Source organism: Myotis yumanensis, unplaced genomic scaffold, assembly GCF_028538775.1.
Source record: "Myotis yumanensis isolate MYYU_CA2020_CCGP unplaced genomic scaffold, mMyoYum1.0.hap1 SCAF_10, whole genome shotgun sequence".
NCBI lineage: Eukaryota > Metazoa > Chordata > Mammalia > Chiroptera > Vespertilionidae > Myotis > Myotis yumanensis.
Window position 1 is genome coordinate 3,691,933 of NW_027223761.1, and position 20,530 is coordinate 3,712,462.

General features: G+C 55.2%; 1 protein-coding gene across 1 annotated transcript; it reads right to left on the reverse strand.

Annotated features, from left to right (window-relative positions):
- Positions 1–7,518: 7,518 nt before the first annotated feature.
- PLAAT5 (phospholipase A and acyltransferase 5) lies at positions 7,519–20,195 on the reverse strand. Its single transcript, XM_070426279.1, has 7 exons — positions 20,066–20,195; positions 17,391–17,564; positions 16,500–16,563; positions 15,210–15,315; positions 11,949–12,057; positions 9,823–10,085; positions 7,519–7,710 (listed from the first exon to the last, which is right to left on the reverse strand). The coding sequence occupies exons 1-7, from the start codon at positions 20,193–20,195 to the stop codon at positions 7,519–7,521; spliced, it is 1,038 nt and encodes a 345-aa protein (XP_070282380.1).
- Positions 20,196–20,530: the final 335 nt, after the last annotated feature.

Below are 20,530 nucleotides of genomic sequence, written 5' to 3' on the forward strand. Positions count from 1 at the left end.
GGTGTTGGCAAACGTTGGGAAATAAATAAATTAAAAGATATAATGAAAAAGATGGATCCCACGGACAATCTGACAATTGCAGTCCTAAATAACTATGTATAGAATACCTGTGATTAATTATACAAAGAAGTTTGAGAAAAGTCATTATACTCTTAAAGAAATCATCATAAAATATGTGTATGCATGTCGATCCCTAGCATGGTTCTGGATAGAAAGATAGAATCGTATTGAAAACATTGATTGTGTTTCAATTACTTGGTAGTTGATGGAGTAATTAATCAAAATGAAAAACCATTTACTTTTGGAAGAATTTGAAAAAGAGTTTACAAATTTATTTAGAAATCCTATATAATAAAAGCCTAATATGCAAATTGACCAAATGGTGGAATGACCGGTCGCTATGACACGCACTGGCCACAAGGGGGGCAGATGCTCAATGCAGGAGCTGCCCCCAGCCTGCAGGCCCCAGGCCAGCCAAGGTGGGTGCCAGTGGGGGCCCCCCGATTGTCCAGCCGGTCACCCCACAGATCGGCCCTGATTGCCGGCCAGGCCTAGGGACCCTACCCATGCACAAATTTCGTGCACTGGGCCTCTAGGTAATAATAAACAAAGTGCTTTAAAAAAAGAGGATCATGAGTGAGGGGCTGTCCAGTGTTTCAAGCAGCATGCATTAGACTTTATCACAGCAGCAATAGTCAACACAGTAGTAGCAGATGTATTTACACATCAGAGGAAGTCCAGAAACAGACCGCAGTGGATGTAACATCTACTATGGAATTTTGGTATCAGAGATCCCTGGAAAAATAAAGGCTCAAGCAACAAATAGCGTAACTAAGTATTAAAAAATAAATGACTACTAATGTGACCTCATACCCTAACCTCCCCAATATTCTACTTTAATAAAAAGTTAATTGGAAAAAAATGAGCCATAATTTTCAGTAGAAAGCTTGGCTACATAATCTTGGGATAAAAAAATCTTCTGAATAGTAAAAGCAAATGCCAGACAGTTAGAGACAGGCCATCTGAATCACACTTATTTAAATCGACTGCTGGGCAAAACCTTAACAAATTATTGGAGAAAACCAGGAAACTATTCACCAAAATGATAAACACAGTGAACCTGTAGTGGCAAGCTTCAAAGCGAGGGATACGTTCTCCTCTGTTTCTGTACTCAAAGTTTAAACAAGGACTAAGTAAAATGTCAAAATACTGTAAGATGTCAACGGTGAGAGAGCAAGTGACGAAATAAACCATTTTCAAAAATGTACTTCGCGTAAGAAGGATTCTCATACGTATCCGCCCGCTTTGACCTCTACCTCAGCGTAACTGACGGAACCCCGACTCCGCAGCTCTACGGGGTCCACCCGCACAGAACGGTGGTCTCCCCAGCCCCTGCGTGCGAATGGGGTTGGACATACTTGGAGGCGTGCAGAACCCCCGCATGGGTTCCCTGGCCTGTGGGCTGAGAGCTTTCCCAGCGGAAAAGGCCACGTGGAAACTGGGAAACTACTAGCTCCCTCCTAGCAGAGGAAATCGGCGATCCTAGAGTGTCCCCGGGGCGGGCAGAGGTTACTGCGGCCCCAGAGGCCTGAGGCATGCAGGCTGGTAGTTTCCACACGTGATTTGCGGGGCCTGACCCGACTCCAGGAAGCCTGTCCCTGCCAATAGCTGACTGACCTGGGAGGGTAACTGTGGGCTCCACAGACAGAACCAGACACTAGGCCCAGGCACAGCTCCTTGCCACGCGTGGACGGGATCGTGGCCCAGAGCACAGGTTCCTTGGTGGACCTTCGAGGCACCTCAAATGCGCAGTCATTTTCTATTTGTTTGTTTGTTTGAATCCTCACTCGAGGATATTTTTCCATTGATTCTTAGAGAGAGTGGGAGAGAGAGGGAAAGACAGAGAGAAACACATTGCGATTGGTTGCCTCCTGCACGAGCCCCAACCAGGGCCCGGGCTGGGGAGGAGCCTGCAACCCAGGTACCTGCCCTTGACTGGAATCAAACCTGGGGCCCTTTGGTCCACAGGCCGACGCTCTATCCACTGAGCCACCCCAGCGAGGGCACGCAGTCACTTTCTAGAGCAGCAGGCTGTGGATCCCCAAAAGAAACCAAAGACAAGAGGCCGGTGTGATTCCAGCATCGCCTAGGGCAGTGGTTCTCAACCTTGGCTGCACATTAGAATCACCTGGGAATCTCTTTAAAATCCTGATTTCCGGGCCCCATCCTCCGGAAATTCTGTTTTTTTGTGACTAATGTTGTGGCCCCACCCCATAACAAAGAAACAGAATTTCTGGAGGATGAGGCCCAGAAGTCAGGATTTTAAAAAGATTCCCAGGTGATTCTAATGTGCAGCCAAGGTTGAAAACCGCTGGCCTAGCGCATAAGGTCATGTGGAAGGGCACAGAGCCCAAGGCTCGGAACCACAGGTGTTTCTGTCTGTCTCTCTCTCTTCCACTCTCTTTAAAAACCAATGAAAAAATGTCCTCGGGTGAGGATTAAAAAAAAGTTTACAAAGATTCAGAATCAGACCAGCTCACTTTGGACTGTCATACCTGTGGTCTGACATATTCCTGCCTCTACATGATGGATTCAAAATAAACAACGAAAGCACAGCTACTGGAAAGATAAAGACCCTGAGCTCGAATGACGTCCATTGTGTCATGTTATGTGGCCCCTTGGGGCTCTTCCTGTGAGTCAGGTGCATTTGTGCTTGGTGAGTGAACATTTCATTTTATATACGAAATACTTTCCTGAATTTGAATGGTAGTTTTAAATGGAAATTTTTGAGTTTTAAGTGATTAACTTTTAAAACTAAAGAAAAATTTAGAAAAAATGTTATGTCCGTGGCACAATTTTGTAGTTGCCTAGATCATACATTTGGCTGATTTTTTTTTTTTTTGGAAAATTTTGTTTACTGGACATTTCTTTCTACAAAATATTTTATATCGGGCTATCGCCAAAGGACCAAAGTTCAAACGGTAAGGTAGAAGAAAAACGATTGAGCAAGCAGTTGTGCTTTGAAATATTTTATTTCATTCTGTGGTTTTGCTTGTGTGGTTCCGTGTGTAAAGTTTAATAACATTTTTTTTCACTGTCTCTTCTGGCTATTATTATTCTTTGTTTCATTGCACGATGATTACGGAAAAGAATTGTGACAGATAGAGGCTGACGGGCTTAGAACATGGCCTGCTCCAGGGGGCAGCTATGCTGGGTTTGCCCCCCGGATGTTGGGGATGTGAGGGTAGGAGCAACCACCGCACCTGTGAACAGGCCCAGCTAGTCCGGGTTCCCCCGATGCCACAGAGGGGGGGCGGCTCCCGGGGAGAGGTGGCCAGAGGCCCGGGAGGGCGTGCCGACAAGCCCATGTCCCGCTGGGCCTCAGGTGGGCTCAGACCTGGCCTCCTGAGGAGCTTCAGTCTCGAGGAGGGCGCACCCTATTGGAAAGTGATGGAAGTGCACCTTAAAGAGACCACCCGGGGTCCAAGACCTTGACAGCTGCCTGGCTGGGGCAGATGCCCGCAGGACAGAGCGGGTGGCAGGGAGACTCCACGCCTCTCCCGCGCCCGCCGGGGAGCTAGGCCCCCCCTTGACCAAAGAGAAGCAAATACTGAAATGAGTCGACGTCCAACCTGAAGTGACGAGGCTCCCGAGGCCGCCCGCTCGCAGGCGGAAGGGGCCTCTGCAAGGAGGCGGCGAGTCCGTTCCGGAGCGACATGTTTGCGCAGCCTGGTCACCTGGCTGCAGAGAAAACCCCACGCCACGCCCGCCCTGGAGGGCAGCGCCCAGCACCTCTCACCTCTCACGTGGAACCACTTCCCACCTGAACGTGGGCGGGGTTCTATGCCCTGTGGGTGTCTCGCCAGAGGCTGAATTTTGCCTTTGGGTCCCAGACACTAACGCAGAAACGTAGCTTCTGCCCACACGTGTGGCGGGCCCCCACGGCCTCAGGGTGGAGGAGTGGGTGACGCCCAGCTCCCCACTGCGCCCCTCTCTGGGAGGGTCCCCCGTTGTCCGTGGCGGCCTGCAGCCACTGATGACACAGGGCAAGCTGTGGGGGACCGGCCCTCTCGCCTCGATGCAGGACACCCCTGCAGGGCACCCACCTCCGGAGCCCCCGGGGGCTGGCCAGGCCTCTGCTGGGACCGCATCCTGGCCCCGAGCCTCCCTCTGCCCCGTCTTGCTTCCTCCACTTCCCACAGCCCAGGAACCCGGCAGCTTCCATTCCCTGGCCTTCCCTGTGACATGCCGACACCACCGCTGCCCCGCTCACCCCCCCCCCCCCCCCCCGCCCAAAGGGAAAAGGAATAAACACGGGACAATAAGCGCACACAAGCACCAGTCTCTGGCATCTCAGAAACACAGGCGTTGGGATTACTTTCCCTGAGTATCTCCCCCCCGCCCCCCCCCAGCAGTGGGCAGGTGCCTGCTGGCGGCAAAGCTCACCAGGCTCACCCCGGAGCCCCACTAAAGCAGACTTCAGCTTTCACGCTGGAACACAGCAGCTGCTGCAGCCTTAGCGCCGTGCTGCTCCTCGCCTGCTCGTGTGCGGCGTGCACTGCAGGGCATGCGGCCTTCTGGACGGCGTGGGAGCAGGAGACACTGTCCACCCTGCCCCACGGTGCCTCGTGCCCTCCCGGTGACACAGAACTCCTCAGCGCCCTCCCTGACCCGGCTCGTGGGCTCAGGCAGAGGTGGGGGCCAGGGCGTGGCACCCGGTAGACACTCAGGCATGCTTGTTGGGTGAGTGAGTGATCATCAGCCCTGAGATGCTCCCCAGGGTCTGTCCAAACCAGAAAGAAGCCAGAGAGGTATCTTTCTGTCCTAAACGTAAGCAAGACCTGGAGGAGGCCTCTGTTTAGAAGTTATTACACTCCCTGGCACGGGGCAGTTGTTGGTTAAATGAACAACATCGGTTTGTTTGACCAATAATTTATGTGAGTTCAAAGTCAGCTTCAGATCTAAAGGTTCGCTAATGCAAGACTGAGGAATTCCAAGCTAAAAGGAATCCTATAGGGTAAAAGCCTAATATGCTAAGTGTACGATTGTTTGACCGTTTGACCAGTCGCTATGATGCACACTGATCACCAGGGGGCAGATATGCTCCAACTGGTATGTTAGCTTGCTGCTGGGGTATGGCCAATCAGGACTGGGTGAGACGGGCTGGACACGCCCTGGAGCCCTCCCACGGTCCCTCTCCAGCCCTGATTGTACACCAGTGGGGTCCCCCGGCCTGGCCTGCACCCTCTTGCAATCCGGGACTCCTTGGGAGATGTCGGAGAGCCAGTTCTGGCCCAATCCTTGCAGGCTGCGAATCCGTGCACTGGGCCTCTAGTAAACTTTATAAAATAAAATTCTAGCCCAGCCGGCATGGCTCAGTGGTTGAGTGTTGACCTATGAACCGGGAGTTCAGGGTTTGACTCCCGGTCAGGGCACATGCCCGGGTTGCGGGCTCGATCCCCAGTGTGGGGCATGCAGGAGGCAGCCGATCAATGATTCCCTCTCATCATTGATGTTTCTATCTCTCCCTTCCTCTCTGAAATCAATAAAAGTATTTAAAATAAAATAGAACTTTTGGATCTCGGTTCTGCTTCAGAGGCAGTCTCACTCGAGCCTGTGTAATGAGTAGAGAGACTGAGGACGATGGAGAACTCAATGGATTCTCAGCGAGTGGGGCGTGAGCTGATGGTGGGAATTGGAGGCAATGGCTTTGTCCTGGTCAGGGTTCACAGACACAGGGTGCTTAGCCACCAGCACCGGGACTGAGCAGACAGAGGCCCTCCACTGGGGAAGATAATCAACGATTCCCTCCCCCCCTCCCCCAACTCCAGTGTCTATGATCTAGAAGGAGCTGGAAAGGGGGATTGCTAAGAAAAGAACAGAGGGGGTCAATCGAAGAGTTTCATTGCAGGGCCCTAGCGGGTTTGGCTCAGTGGATAGAGCATTGACCTGCGGACCGAAGGGTCCTGGGTTCAATTCCGGTCAAGGGCACATGCCTCGGTTACAGGCTCCTCCCTGGCCCGGGCCCTGGATGGGGCATGTGCAGGAGGCAACCAATCAATGTGTTTCTCTCACATCAATATTTCTCTCTGTCTTTCCCTCTCTCTTGCATTCTCTCTAAAAATCAATGGGAAAATATCCTCAGGTGAGGATTAAAAAAAGAAAAAGAGCTTCACTGCAGGTCTACTTTCTCCAAATGGGAGAAAGGCTCCTGGGAGGTCCTAACAGGTTTTATGGGCCCCCTCCTGCCCTCTCCCGCCCTCTCATTTCCTAGACGTTCCCTAGCTTCCTTGTGTGGTTTCAGCTCCCAACGATGACTGCCAATCCCCCGTCATAATTTAAATGTTCCATCGCGTCACGCCTTGCTTTCCCTCATTCACACAGTAGAAGGTGCATTGGTTAAGCTATTCTAAATATTCATCTGAGCTGAACCGGTTTGGCTCAGTGGATAGAGCATTGGCCTGTGGACTGAAGGGTCCTGGGTTCAATTCCGGTCAAGGGCATGTACCTTGGTTGTGGGCACATCCCCAGTAGGAGGTGTGCAGGAGGCAGCTGATTAATGTTTCTCTCTCATCAATGTTTCTAACTCTCTATCCCTCTCCCTTCTTCTCTGTAAAAAATCAATAAAATATATTAAAAAAATAAAATTAATATCACTTAAAAAAATAAATATTCATCTGAAGTCAATGAAAATAGAAATTTCAAATTTCAAATTTTCCAGTACTGATAAGATAGAAAAGCAAGAAAAAGGTTCTTATTGGTTATACTTTAAATTCGGGCTTTTAAGTAATCCTATATAATAAAAGGCTAATATGCAAATTGTCCCCTCGACTGGGAGTTCAACCAGGAGTTTGACCAGGGGGTAGTGCTGGTGGGCCAACCGCCTGTGGCCCCTCCCCCTGGCCACCCCACCCTTGATCAGCCCCCCAACCCTGATTGGGGGCAGGCCGGCTGGCCAACCTCCCACGTCCCCTCCCCCGGCCAGCCCTGCCCGATCGGCCCCATCAGGGCAGGCCAGCTGGACCTCACCTGTGCACGAATTCCTGCACTGGGCCTCTAATAAAGAATAAAGCTGACGTGTGATTTTACAAGGAAAATCTTTCCTGGGAAAGGTGTTCCTAGGTTAAGGCACAGCGAGGCCAAGGTTTTCGGATCCCTCCTCCCTTGAACGGAACCGCGGGTCCCCAAGGGCAGGGCTGGAGCGACCTGGACGAGCTAGAGACATGTTAGTTTCACAAAAAGGACGTTTGTAAGGAGTTCTTATTACTGAGAACATTCCAGCAGGTTTCCGGGATGTACCCCATGGTATTCAAGCATCACAGACTAGGTTCAGCCTAAGGCACGAGCGAGACCCCCTTCTACAGAGGGTGGGATGGCGGTGACCACGCCTCACAGCTGCGTAATAAATATTGGATTCTTCCCACCCTGCGAGTCCCTGGGTCTCATCACACATATCGGACACACGTCTAAAGGGGTAACTGGGTACATGCCAGGTTCTTCCGGAAGCTCACGAGTTTCTTACACGGGGCCGCTGAGCAGGGAGACCAGGGGAGCAAAGGGAGGACGCTCTCTTTGCTGCCGTCCCGGCTCTTCCTCTGCGTGGTGTCCGGAGTCGCTGCCGGCGGTGACTGCCTTGGGCCGTATGCTCTCCACCACGGCCGAGAGCATGGCTCCCGCCGCCTTCGCCCCTTGCATCAGGGCCTGCTCCACCTGCAGGGCAGACCCGTTCACAGGACACTCGGGCAGGGTCCTGGGCTTGTGCCCAGCCCCACCGCCACCTCGCCATCCCCCTCAGGAACCGGCCTGCCTGGAGCCTTTCCCGAGAGCAGGAAGCAACCTGTGCTCCAGTTTCAAAGGCCCTGGAGCTGCACAGACCCAGAGAAGCCAGGACGGCCAGCCCGGGCGCACACAGTGGGGGCACCAGGCTCCCGGTCCCTTCCTGCCTCAGAGCCATTCAGCCTGGGGTTTGCCTCCAGTGTGGGGGGTGGGGGTGGGGGGCTCAGAGGCAAAGGGCCTCAGAGCAGCGCAGCCCCTGGGCCCTCATTCTGCAGATGAGTACACAGGGAGCCAGGCGGGGACCTCCCTTGGACCTTGTCCCACAGTGAATTAGTGCACGAGCTCAGGTCCGGGCCCAGGATTCGGAGGAAGGAGGGCCTCCTAGAATCCCTTGACCCCCAGGATCTCCTCCTTGTGTACAAATGCTCAAGGGGTGGGATCTGCCCGGGGCGTTAGGAAGACATAGGGAATGTGGAAGAGAACCTAGGAAAATGACGTGCCTCATTTAATCCTTGATTTTCGAAAACCTACTACAAGGCGGTAATGCATACGACGGTAATGCTCTTTTCAAGAGAGACCAAATGTCAACGAGAGCAGCTCACACTGGCTCGGGGACGTAGCTTTCTAAGCTCTTGTGCCACATTGTGTCCCCCCCTATATTATGGGGGGGGGGCACGAACCCAAACGCAGTGGGGCTGGGCAGGTATGGGGTGACACTGGTAGGTGACATGCTCACCCACCACCACCCATCGAAAGGGGGCCCCACGACTGGGCCCCACAGACCATCAGCCAGCGCGAACATGGGCCCAATGTCCCCATCGATGGGTTGTTCAGAGCGGCTGGGAATCCATATTGTTTAATACAAAGTATTTCTATATTTTTAAATGCAGGCAAATTAGTAAAAAATACTCGTCATTCAATTTGCAACTTTAGCAGCTGAGCGTCTGCCTTGGTTAATCCCCGTTTTGTAAGGGAAGGGGCAGTCTCGGAGATAAAATGACTTCACCAAGGAGACCAGGCCAGTGAGGGCCCAGCTGGACTCCACCAGTGGTCCTACCGTGTCGCCCAGCGCCTTTTCTACTCCCCGACCGGCTCATAGAGATGAGAAGGACCATAAAGTCCTTGGAGATGGAAGGCCCCCACCAGTGCGACAGATAACATGAAACCACGGATCGCTGTTCTGACCACCCACAGGAGGAGGAGCCCAAGACAGCTCAGCAGAAGCGGTCGTCCATCCCAGCCAGTGGTGTGCGCCTGCTGGCTCCTGGGCACGCCTACCTGCTGGCTCCTGGGCACACACACCTGCTGGCTCCTGGGCACGCCTACCTGCTGGCTCCTGGGCATCCCTACCTGCTGGCTCCTGGGCACCCCTACCTGCTGGCTCCTGGGCACACACACCTGCTGGCTCCTGGGCACGCCTACCTGCTGGCTCCTGGGCACCCCTACCTGCTGGCTCCTGGGCACACACACCTGCTGGCTCCTGGGCATGCCTACCTGCTGGCTCCTGGGCATCCCTACCTGCTGGCTCCTGGGCACACACACCTGCTGGCTCCTGGGCACGCCTACCTGCTGGCTCCTGGGCACCCCTACCTGCTGGCTCCTGGGCATCCCTACCTGCTGGCCCCTGGGCACGCCTACCTGCTGGCTCCTGGGCACGCCTACCTGCTGGCTCCTGGGCACCCCTACCTGCTGGCTCCTGGGCATTCCTACCTGCTGGCTCCTGGGCACGCCTACCTGCTGGCCCCTGGGCACGCCTACCTGCTGGCTCCTGGGCACGCCTACCTGCTGGCTCCTGGGCACGCCTACCTGCTGGCTCCTGGGCATTCCTACCTGCTGGCTCCTGGGCACGCCTACCTGCTGGCCCCTGGGCACGCCTACCTGCTGGCTCCTGGGCATCCCTACCTGCTGGCCCCTGGGCATCCCTACCTGCTGGCCCCTGGGCACGCCTACCTGCTGGCTCCTGGGCACGCCTACCTGCTGGCTCCTGGGCACGCCTACCTGCTGGCTCCTGGGCACGCCTACCTGCTGGCTCCTGGGCACACCTACCTGCTGGCTCCTGGGCACACCGTATCTGAGGTCGTTGACGAAGTGCTCGCAGTTCCCGTCGATGAGGCTGTACTGCACTATCTTGTTGATCATGTTCCTCGTGCGCTGGAGGATCTTGTCCACGGGCAGGGGCAGGTACGTCCCGTCCAGCTTGTTGTTGACCTTCCAGGAGCAGCCGTGCAGCACGTCCTCCAGCCGGCTGCACTTGACCACGGCCCGGTTGCTGAAGATGGAGGTGATGCTGCCGGCCACGAATTCCTCACCTGAGGCCAGAGGCAAACAGGGGCTGGAGAGCCGCCAGGGACAGCGGGGCAGAGCCTGGCGCGCTCTCCCATGCCCAGCAAGCTGCTGTCCTCCGGGCCTCGGTTTCCCCTTCTGTCGGAGGCGTGCAGAGGAGGGGGAGCTGGAGTAGATGAGCTAAAGGGCCAGCTTCCCCAGGAAGCCTGGGCCTTCCCCTGCGCCCCCACTTTCCATCCACGGCCTCTCATAGAAAACTCTCACAGTGGCCGATGGTGTGGCCCCGACTGCACTCTGTGTCCTACCGACCAGACTTCAGGAGCCGTCACACGCGTGCCGAGCGCCCTGCCGTGTAGGCGTCGGCTCCTGGGTAAGGGGCTAACGTGTGGGTCCGTGACACGTGTCCTTCCGCAGCCACTGCCAGGGCGCAGGTGAGGCCGCACAGATGGGGCTCTGGATGGGACCCCCACCCGCGTCCCCCAGAGCCACTCCGCCTCTCTCCACTCACATATGGGGTTTCACCAAGGGTTCCATGGCTTTGAAAAAAGGAACGTTTGGAAGCTGGTAAGTTAACATGTTCAGCCCTCGGGGGGCACGGAGGCTCAGGGAGGGTCAGGAAGCTGCCCCCGTGGGTGGCCGTTTAACACCAGGTCTGCTTTTCTGCAAACGTGTGTCCCCGCCCCCTTGCGAAGCTGTTGGAGGGCAAGTAGCGTCCCTGGCTCTTCCTTACGAATTGGAAGAAGAGCTGCCTATTTCACCAAAGCTGGCAGGAGGCAATTCAGCCTCCGGGGACAGGGAGGCAGAAGTCATATTTAGACAGATCTGACGGGAGGGCGGGGACGGGGCTGTGACAGTCCCTTTGGCTGTACAGAGGGAGGCTCCTGGGAAGCAGAGATGGGGGGGCGGGGATGCAGCATGAAGCCCTGTCACCTTCTTCGCTCTGCCCTCCGTGTGGGCTCCCAGACCGAAGTGGGGGTGTGGGCGGGTGGGGCTGCAGGGGGGGCCGGGAGAGGGGCTGCTCTGCGGGAAGCTCTCAGCAAGGGGACGGGCTGGGCGGTGAGGCGACAGGACACAGGCCGGGGTGAGTGCCGTGAGCAAGGCCCTGGGCCTTGAGTGTCAGGGACCTGCTGTCATTTAGCCTCGAATGGGCCGTGTGGGCACAGGGCACACATCCCAAAGGCATCGAAGGACCAGGACCGGCCGCGGGCCTCCCTCCGTTCCTCCCAGCGCCCGGGGAAGCCGGGAGCAGCACTGGGGACAACGGGAAGCAATTGGCAATCGGGGCACGTAAGCACCCGCACCCGTCCCGGAGGCCTCAGGAACCGGGGAAGAATGTGGAACTGCTGTCAACACGGGCAGGTCGGAGGCTCACGTTCCTAAACACCATGGAAACGAAAGGGAACCTGGGACGCTCTCCCTCACTTCGCTTTAGGGCTGGACACACCGTGTGTCTGGTGGACAGAGACCAAGCTCTGTCCCACAGTGCCGTTAGGTCTAGTCTCTCTCTCTCTCTCTCTCTCTCTCTGTTAACCCTCTCCCGAGGATATTTTTCCATTGGTTTTTAGAGCGAGTGGAAGGGAGGGGGAGAGACAGAGAGAGAAACATCGATGTGAGAGACACACATCGATTGGCTGCCTCCTGCATGCGCCTTGACCAGGGCGGGGGATCGAGCCTGCAACAAGGTACGTGCCCTTGTCCAGAATCGAACCCGGGACCCTTCAGTCTGCAGGCCAACACTCTCTCCACTGAGTCACACCGGCCGGGGCGCGGTCTAGTCGTGCGTTGGGTGTTTTACTGCTCAGTGGGCCGCGCCGAGGAAGCGGGGATGGGTGGGGCCCGCCTCCCTCGGTGCCTGGACGCCACGAGCTTGGCCGCGCATCCGCTCTTACTCGGGGGCGCCAGGTGGACCACGCGGTCGCCCTCCACACAGATGGCCCAGTGCTCATAGCCGATCCGGAAAATCTCGATCAGGTCCCCAGGTCTCGGTCTCGGGTTGCCCTGCGATGGAAAAAGATGTCACAGTAAAGACTAGCGCGTGCCCAGGGGCTCCAGAGACCCTGTCCGGGCATCAGCACAGCTCAGCCTGCAGGCACGGCGTCTCCTTGCTGTGCAGGACCCAGGCCAGGGAACGCGCTCCTCACACGCGGGAACGGGGTGGGGGGCACCCCTCCTGCCATCTCTCCTTATTAAAGGCGGTGAGGCTACGATCTAGGTATGGCACCCTCCGTACACGCACAAGCTGCGGGGTGAGTGACGGGCTCCTCTAAGTGTCTCTGCTTGAAGCTGCGCCCCAGGCGAAGCTGTCTCGGTGGAGGGACATTGCAAGAGGAAGGGGTGCTCCTCTGGCTGGCATGAGGGGACCACGGTCGGATGGGGTGTGAGGACACCTGGTGGAGCTCAGTCTGAGCCCAGATCCCTCCGTCCCCACCTCCTGCAGCCTTGGCCTGGTGATGGCCTTTCTGGGACCCTCTGGACAGAGAAATCAGTGCCTGCTGCCCCTGCTGGCCTCCGGGTTCCCTCTGCAGGTGCCCCGCGTGCCCTCCTGTCGCCTCCTGTCGCCCCCTCCTCTGATGCCCACACACTGGTTGCTGAGAGCCGGCTCGCCGCCTGCATTCCAGAGGGTGGCGCCTGCCCAGCCAGCTCCCCCCGCTATCCCATGGGCTGGCTGGCCGTCTCACTCCAGGGAGGCCTGAGCCCCTGCGAGTCTGTCCTCCCCTGAGTGCCCTCCTGGCCCTCAGCCCTGGGAGACCACGTCAGGCCTCCTGGTATCTTAGTAATTCTTCCTGTTAAGCTGCCCCTGCTGGACCCACCGTGAGGTTCCTCTCTCCCGACCAGACCCAGACGGCGGGCACTCTTCAGAGAGGCCCGGGGGCCAGCTTGTCCATCGAAGAGGCTTCGGGTGTGGGCACAACACAGTTTTGTGCCCTTCACATTTTGTTGAAAGGGTGGGAGCATCTCATGTTAACTGCTCGTACCACAATTTAAAAAAATGAGAAGAAAAGAAAAAGAAATTCCAGAGCTTTTACCACTGTAAGCCCAAACTTAAAAAAATGAAACTCATGTCCCACATCCCATATCCCTCCTACTCAGTACCATAAACATGCGATCTAAAAAGCACTGGCCTGCGGACCAAAGGGTCCCGGGTTCGATTCCGCTCAAGGGCATGTACCTTGGTTGCAGGCTCCTTCCCGGCCCGGGCCTTGGTCAGGGCTCAGGCAGGAGGCAACCAATCGATGTGTTTCTCTCACATCGATGTTTCTCTCTCTCTTCCACTCTCCCTACAAATCAGTGGAGAAATATCCTCAGATGAGGACTAACAACAACAAAAGCTACTTACGTTCTGGTTCCCAGGCTCCTCCCCCCTCCCAGCGGCCTCCAGGTTTGCCCAGTGGTGCAGGGAAGAAGCCGGCTCACAGACCCCTGCAGGAGGAGGATGCTGGGAAGTTTGAGCCAGGCAGAGCGACAAGACCAACACCCACCCATCGGCTTGACAAGAACCTGGCTGCTTCCCCCAACTTTGCAATCATTTCCCGCTGGTCTGGTTTCCTCGAGGCGTCTCTCTCCTCCCAGTTCCCCGCCTTCTTTCCCTGGCTGAGGCCCCCCGTTTGCCAGGGCAAGAAGTCACAGGAGGAAAAAGGGCGTTTCACCTGTTTTGTTTTTCACACTTTCCTGAGATATAATTAACATCCCATAAAATGCACACGTTTTAGGCCTGCAGTTCAATGACTTTCAGTAAATTCACGGAGTTTGTACTTGGGCCAGGCAGTGGTTTCATAGCTATAACAATACAGGCACAATTCACAAGAGAAAAGCTGGTAACTGGACTTCATCAAAATTAAAACGTTTTGCTCCTCAAAAAGAGATTCAGAGAATGAACACACAAGCCACAGACTGGGAGGAAGCACTGCAGAGCATTTATCTGGAGAAGTACGACACACAGGATTCCTGAAGAACTCCCAGACGTACGAACCAAGAGAAAAAAACGGGCAAAAGATTTGGATGCTTCACCAAAGAAGATATATACGGACGGCAAATAAATACGTGAAAAGGTGGGCGGTCATGAAGGAAACGCAAACAAAAACCACAACGAGACACCCACATACCTATTAGTTAGAATGAAGGGACAGACCATGCCAAGTGCTCGTGGGCATGAAAAATAGCACAACTATTTCAGAAAAGAATAAGTTAAACATGCATGTACCGCATGATCTAGCCAGTATATTCTTAGGTATTCACTCAAGAGGAAAGATGTGTATTGCAAAGACTCGTTCACAAATATTCATAATGTTTATTTGTAATAGCTAAATGCTGGAAGCAACCCAATGAGCAAACAAACAAATAAATCTTCCTACAACGGAATACTGCTCAGCGATAAAGAAAAGGAATGAACTATTGATAATGTGCTATGTGGGTATAACTCAAACATAATTATGTATAATTATGTGGAAGGAGACAGACCAAAAAAAAAGGGCCTATGTGATATGATTCCATTCATATAAATCTCTTAAAAATGCAAACTAGCCAGTTTTGCTCAATGGATAGAGCATCTGGCCCTCAGATTGAAGGGTCCCGGGTTCGATTCCAGTCAAGGGCAAGTACCTCGGTTGCAGGTTCTATTCCCAGCCCTGATCGGGATGCATGAGGGAGGCAACCAGTTGATGTGTCTCTCTCACATCAACGTTTCTCTCTATCTCTCCCCCTCCCTTCCATTCTCTCTAAAAATTCAATGGAAAAATATCCTTGGGTGAGGATTAATAACCACACAACAAAACAAAAATGCAAACCAATCTATATAGCGACGGAAAGCAGATCAGTTGTGGCCTGGGGATGGGGAGGGGTGGGGAGAGGGAGGGACTTAGAAAGGGAAGTTTTTCTTGTGGTGATGGCTTCAGGGGTACATACCTATGTCAAAAGCATATTCAACTGTATATCCCAAATATGTGCGGTTGATGGTCTGCCAGTTATAGGAACATCAGTTACACCTCAATGAAGCTCAATAAGCAGCTCAACGAAGCTGTCTTCTACAAAACTAAAAGGCCATCGCCAACATCCCAAGTCAGGATGCAGTTCCGCCTGCCACAGTCTAAACGGAGTGAACTACAGCTTGGAGAGCGGCCACCAGGGCTGTGTGAGATCCGTATGGCACCCACCTCGGCTGCTTGCTTCGCTACCTGGCTGGCGCTCTCAGACTTCAGGGACAAGCTCGACTCTGTTCTCTGCCTGGGCGAGGGCTCCGAGTCAACTCCCGGCTTCTCCCTGGGTGAGTTTTGTGATCGTACAGTTAACGGATAACACGACTTCACAATGATTGGACACTCGGCGTGACCCCCGATGTGTGACTTGAAGGCACTTTCCACTTTTGAGATCCTAGGACACATTCCCCCCGAAGCTTGCTTCGGGGACACCGTCCACTGTCACACAAAAGGACTACGCTGCCTGCTTTCCAGACAATTGTTCTAAATGCTAATGACAACAGCGAGTAGCTTTCAGAATGTTTGTATTTGCTAATAATATTTTTTGAACTTTTATCAAAGTGACGCTTGCATATAGCTTTGTCAAAAAATGGCAACAGACCCTAGCCCGTGTGGCTCAGTGGATAGAGCATCGGCCTGCAGACGGAAGGGTCCCGGGTTCGATTCCAGTCAAGCGCACATGCCCGGGTTGCGGGTTCGATCCCCAGTGTAGGGCGCGCAGGAGGCAGCCGATCAATCATTCTCTCTCATCATTGATGCTTCTATCTCTCCCTCCCTCTCCCTTCCTCCCTGAAATCAATAAAAAAATTTAAAAAATGGTAACGGTACACAGTGGCTTATAATGAAATGCAAGAGGCCTCTGCTCCCTCCCGGTCACCCGGGGTCCTACTGCCAGAGGCCGGCCCCTGGAAGCCCTGAGCCGCTGCTTCCGACAATTAGCTCCATGTTCCTGAGAAATCTTGTTGAGCCCCAACACTGTGACCACAAGTGAGGTACCTATCCGGCCCGTTACCAGCCCCACAGGGCATTTTGTTGATCTTTCCGCAGCTTTAACTCTTCTCTAAAGTGTAGTGAAGGGGGGCGGGGGGAGGCTGTCATATTTAATGCGGGTCTGGAAGCTCTCAGCCTCTCGGGATTTAAAAAAGAAGCAAACCCTGATTTCAATGAAAGGGAACTGAGGAAACTGGTTGCATCCTGCACTGGTTACCAACTGGCAGTGTCGGGAGGGTCCTTCAAAGCAATCCCGTCCCCAGGTTCTGGAGAAGGAAGGCCTTGTGGGCGGGAATCGCTGCGAGAAAGCCCTCCTGTGGCGAGGACCCCCGCCCCCCCCACCTTCTGCTGACTGCTTAGTGGAGGCTGGTTTGCACAGAAATCACCCCAAGATTTGCTTTTACAAAACTACCAGCAAGACCCGTTCTTCAAAAGGCTCTCCCGCTCAGACCCAGGCCTCCCATGCAGAGAACTTACCCCGGCTCCAACGGGCCCTGCTTGGGCGAGAGCTGGACCAGCACTTGAAATCCCACGGATTCTTCTATTTCAAGAAAAAAAAAATAGCGATTTAAACACACTTGCATTCCCGGGAGGTTAAACCTATGAAACAAGGGCTCAAATGACCGCCTGGAAAGGTGGGCTCCAAGCTCTGGTCTAGACCCTGGCAGGCCCGTTAGCCTGGGGTTGATATTTTGGATGAACGAAGGGGTTTGTAGGACTGGACGCCCGAGAGGGCTCAGTTCCTCTGGGAGGGAAGGACTTGGGAATTCCAGGGGCCAGGATCTGGGAGAGGAGGAAGACAGGTGCCTCGATTCCAGATTGCAGACACCTCGGGGCTGCCCTGGCCGGTGTGGCTCAGTGCATAGAGCATCAGCCTGCGGACCGAAGGGTCCCAGGTTCGATTCCAGGGGCGCCTGCCTGGGTTGTGGGCTCCGTCCAACCTGCAGGAGGCAGCCGATCAATGATTCTCTGTCATCACTGATGTTTCTCTCTCTCTCTTCCTCTTAAAAAAAAAATATATATATATATGTATTAAAGAAAAAAAGAAAAGAAACCTCAGGCTAGACCTGAGCACAGAAGCGTCTGCGGAGGTCGTGCGGGGAGCTGCCCGCTCTGTGCCACCGCTGGACGCTGGGCGCTGGGCACCTGCTCCACTGAAGTTAATAATAAGCGATCATTCCCAAGTATCCACTCGTTCCGGGTAACAGGCATTTCGCACAAACAACAAACATCTACAAGAAGGGCTCGAAGACAACCAAGGTGACTTTTCCCCAGCGTGGCGGCTCCATGGGGAGGGCCCATTCCCGGCACCGACTGGCGCCCCTGGAATGTCAGGAGCGGGTTGCGTGTCACCTGGCCCCTCCCTACCTGCTGTTCTTGAGGTCGGTTTGGGCCCGAACCTGGGGAACCTAGAGGGACAGAGCGGACCCTTCCTCCCCGCATCCGGGCTCAGGCCCATCCCGAAGCTGTGGCGTGGGGGGTCCTCAGGCCTCGCAGAGGGGAGGAGGCAGCCCGTTCCCGGTGGGCGTGGCCGCAGGTCCCCTAGGGCAGAACTTCGGAGGGGGATGCGGGTGTCCACAAACGGGCGGGGCGCGGGGCAAGGGGGCTGCGCGCGGGACGAGAGGGGGCGCGCGGGGCGAGAGGGGCGCGCGGGGCGAGAGGGGCGCGCGGGGCGAGGGTTGGGGGGCGCACGCGGCGCTGAGCGCACCCCGAAGAGAGAGGGTGCAAATGGGCTCTGAGCGGAAAGGCCGGGAAAGGGGGTCGCAGGCTATTCGAGGGGTGCGAGGAAACGCGACACAGTGCGCACAGGCTCGGAGGTGGCATGGACGAGGCGGGAGAAGGCAGAGGAGAGAGGGATGGAGCCCAGGTGAGGAGGGACTGGGGCGGCTCGCTCAGGAGTTAAAATCTTGAGGGATTCAGGGTTTTATATGCATTTTTTCACATATATATTTTATTTTATGTTTTTAATTTAAATTCCATGTACCATGTACCGTATACAAACGCATACATGAAGCACATGCAGCGATGACACATGATAATACAGTGTCTGCCCACGAACACTCCATCCCAGGTGCGAACAGAAGTCCCAGCGCAGATGCTCCGCCCGCACCCGCCTCTCAGGAAGGCTGGCGGAGCCCCCCCATCGTTTGGTCCGGTGCTGGAGTCGCCCTTTGGGAACCCTGCCCGGGCCTCCCCTATCAGCCAGCGTCCTATCTGCCGGTCCGTGGATTCTTCTCGCCGAGCGTTTCTCCTGATTATCCACCTTCTGTCCAGGAAGCTGCAAACTGGTCCCTTGAGAACGAGGGTCTGTGAGAATTTGCAGGGACTCAGAAAAGACTCAGAAGAAAAGAGCAGAGATGTAAACCGAGGTCGGTTTCTCTCTGCATCGGTCCCCGGAGAGGCCCGTTCAAGACCAGGGACTGTGAGAGAGGCCACCGGGTCACAGAATGGGGGAGCGGGCACCATGAGATCCCTGACTGCGGGGTACGCTCCCCAGGCTGTGGGCTGGCAACTGATCACTTGTCACCTGTGCCCGGTTAGAACAGTACGTGACTAGTTTGTGGCTTGGGCCACAATCCCACCTCTGCTGGGGGGGACAGAGGAGGTGGCTGAGACTGGACAGGGGCCCTGCACCATCCCTGCTGCCGTCACCCGTTCTTGAACGACATTTTGAGCGCTGGCTCTGTGTCAGGCGCCTGCACGGCATGGAGGATGTGAGACCCAGTCTGCCCTCGTGGGACTTCTGTTTGGAGAGCAGGGGAGACAAACATTAAACAAGACGTCAACATACTGTGACGAGATCTGATAAGTGCTCTGACTGAAGGAAAGGGAGTGGGAGTGGGAGTGGGAGTGGGGGCGCCAGCTTGGGGAAGAGGGGGATCCCCCTGCAGGGGTCAGGGTCATTGCCAGCCTGGACCTTCCTGACGAGCCCCCTCACTCGGGCTCAGGACGGATGATTTGCCCTCCCCCAGCCCAGACAGACAAACAGACAATAAGGCTCTCTCTTAGCCTGGAACCTCGTTTGTTCAACAAGCTCTGGGGGCGCTAGATGCCCCTCCGAGCTGCCAAAGTCCCGAGTCACCTGCAAAGGGAAACGGAATGTGCTGTCCTCCTTCTTTCTGCTACCCCCCAACCCCCGCCCCCCTCCACTGCAGGCTGTCACCAGCCCCAGGCCTGGCTGGGCACTAGCCTTGGGGTTTGGAAAGTGAACAGTTACAGCTACTGTTGAATCGCATCCCCTTAGACCAGTGGTTCTCAACCTTCTGGCCCTTTAAATATAGTTCCTCATGTTGTGACCCAACCATAAAATGATTTTCGTTGCTACTTCATAACTGTAATGTTGATACTGTTATGAATCGTCATGTAAATATCTGCTATGCAGGATGGTCTTAGGCGACCCCTTGTGAAAGGGTCGTTCGACCGCCAAAGGGGTCTCGACCCACAGGTTGAGAACCGCTGCCTTAGCCAAAGAGGTTAGGGCACAAGCACACAGACCGAGGGACAGCCATCTGCAATCCGAGGAGAGAGGCCTCGGGGAAAAGGACCCTGCCGTACTGTGACCTTGGACTTCCCGCTCTCAGAACCGTGAGACATTCTGTTTAATGTCTGTAACAGCCCGAGCGAGCGAACACGTCCTCCTGGTTGATTGACAGACAGGAGCTGAGGCTGGGGTGGGAAGGAGGGAGATGGTGCACTTGCCTCAGGCTGGGAGGCTGGGAACAGGGCCCAGATCTGATGCCCAGGGTCGCTGCCCAGCTGGTTTTTCCACATTTGCCCCCCCCCCCACCCCCCATCCCCCATCTGCATATAGATTTTTCTACTTGAACACACCTCGGATCGAATTTCCCCACACAAAGCAGCCCGGCTCCACCCACTCAGAAAGATCTGAACACACTTCCTGGCTCCACACTCCCAGCCCTGCCTGTGAGGACCTAGGTCAGTGCTTCTCACACCTCAGTGTGCGTCAGAGTCACCGGACCGGGTGGGCGTTAGGTGAAGATTCCTGGGCCCCGAGATCCCCCCTCACCCTGTGCATTTCTAACAAGCTTTTAGCTGATGCTGTTGCTGATGCTGCTGCTGCTGCTGATGCTGCTGCTGTTGCTGCTGCTGGTGCTGATGCTGGTGCCGCCCTTGCCTGGCAGCTGAGATGCCTTCCCCTCCCCCACGGCCCATGCACCCGCCCTCCTTCAACACAGCCTGGCCCTTCCCGGCACCCGCTGCACTTGAGCCTCTGCCCAGCCCGGTGCTGCCATGAATTCCCTGCTGCCGAGTCTGACCCTGGGCAGATCCCGGGACCTCCCAACTCAGGGTAAAGGTGAACGGCTGTGCTGCTTTTTACAGGGAAAGCCTTGCTGGGATTCAAACCGTAACTGGACTGCCTCTGTCTAAAGCAGCGGTTCTCAACCTGTGGGTCGCGACCCCTTTGGCGGCCGAACGACCCTTTCACAGGGGTCGCCTAAGACCATCCTGCATATCAGATATTTACATGACGATTCATCACAGTAGCA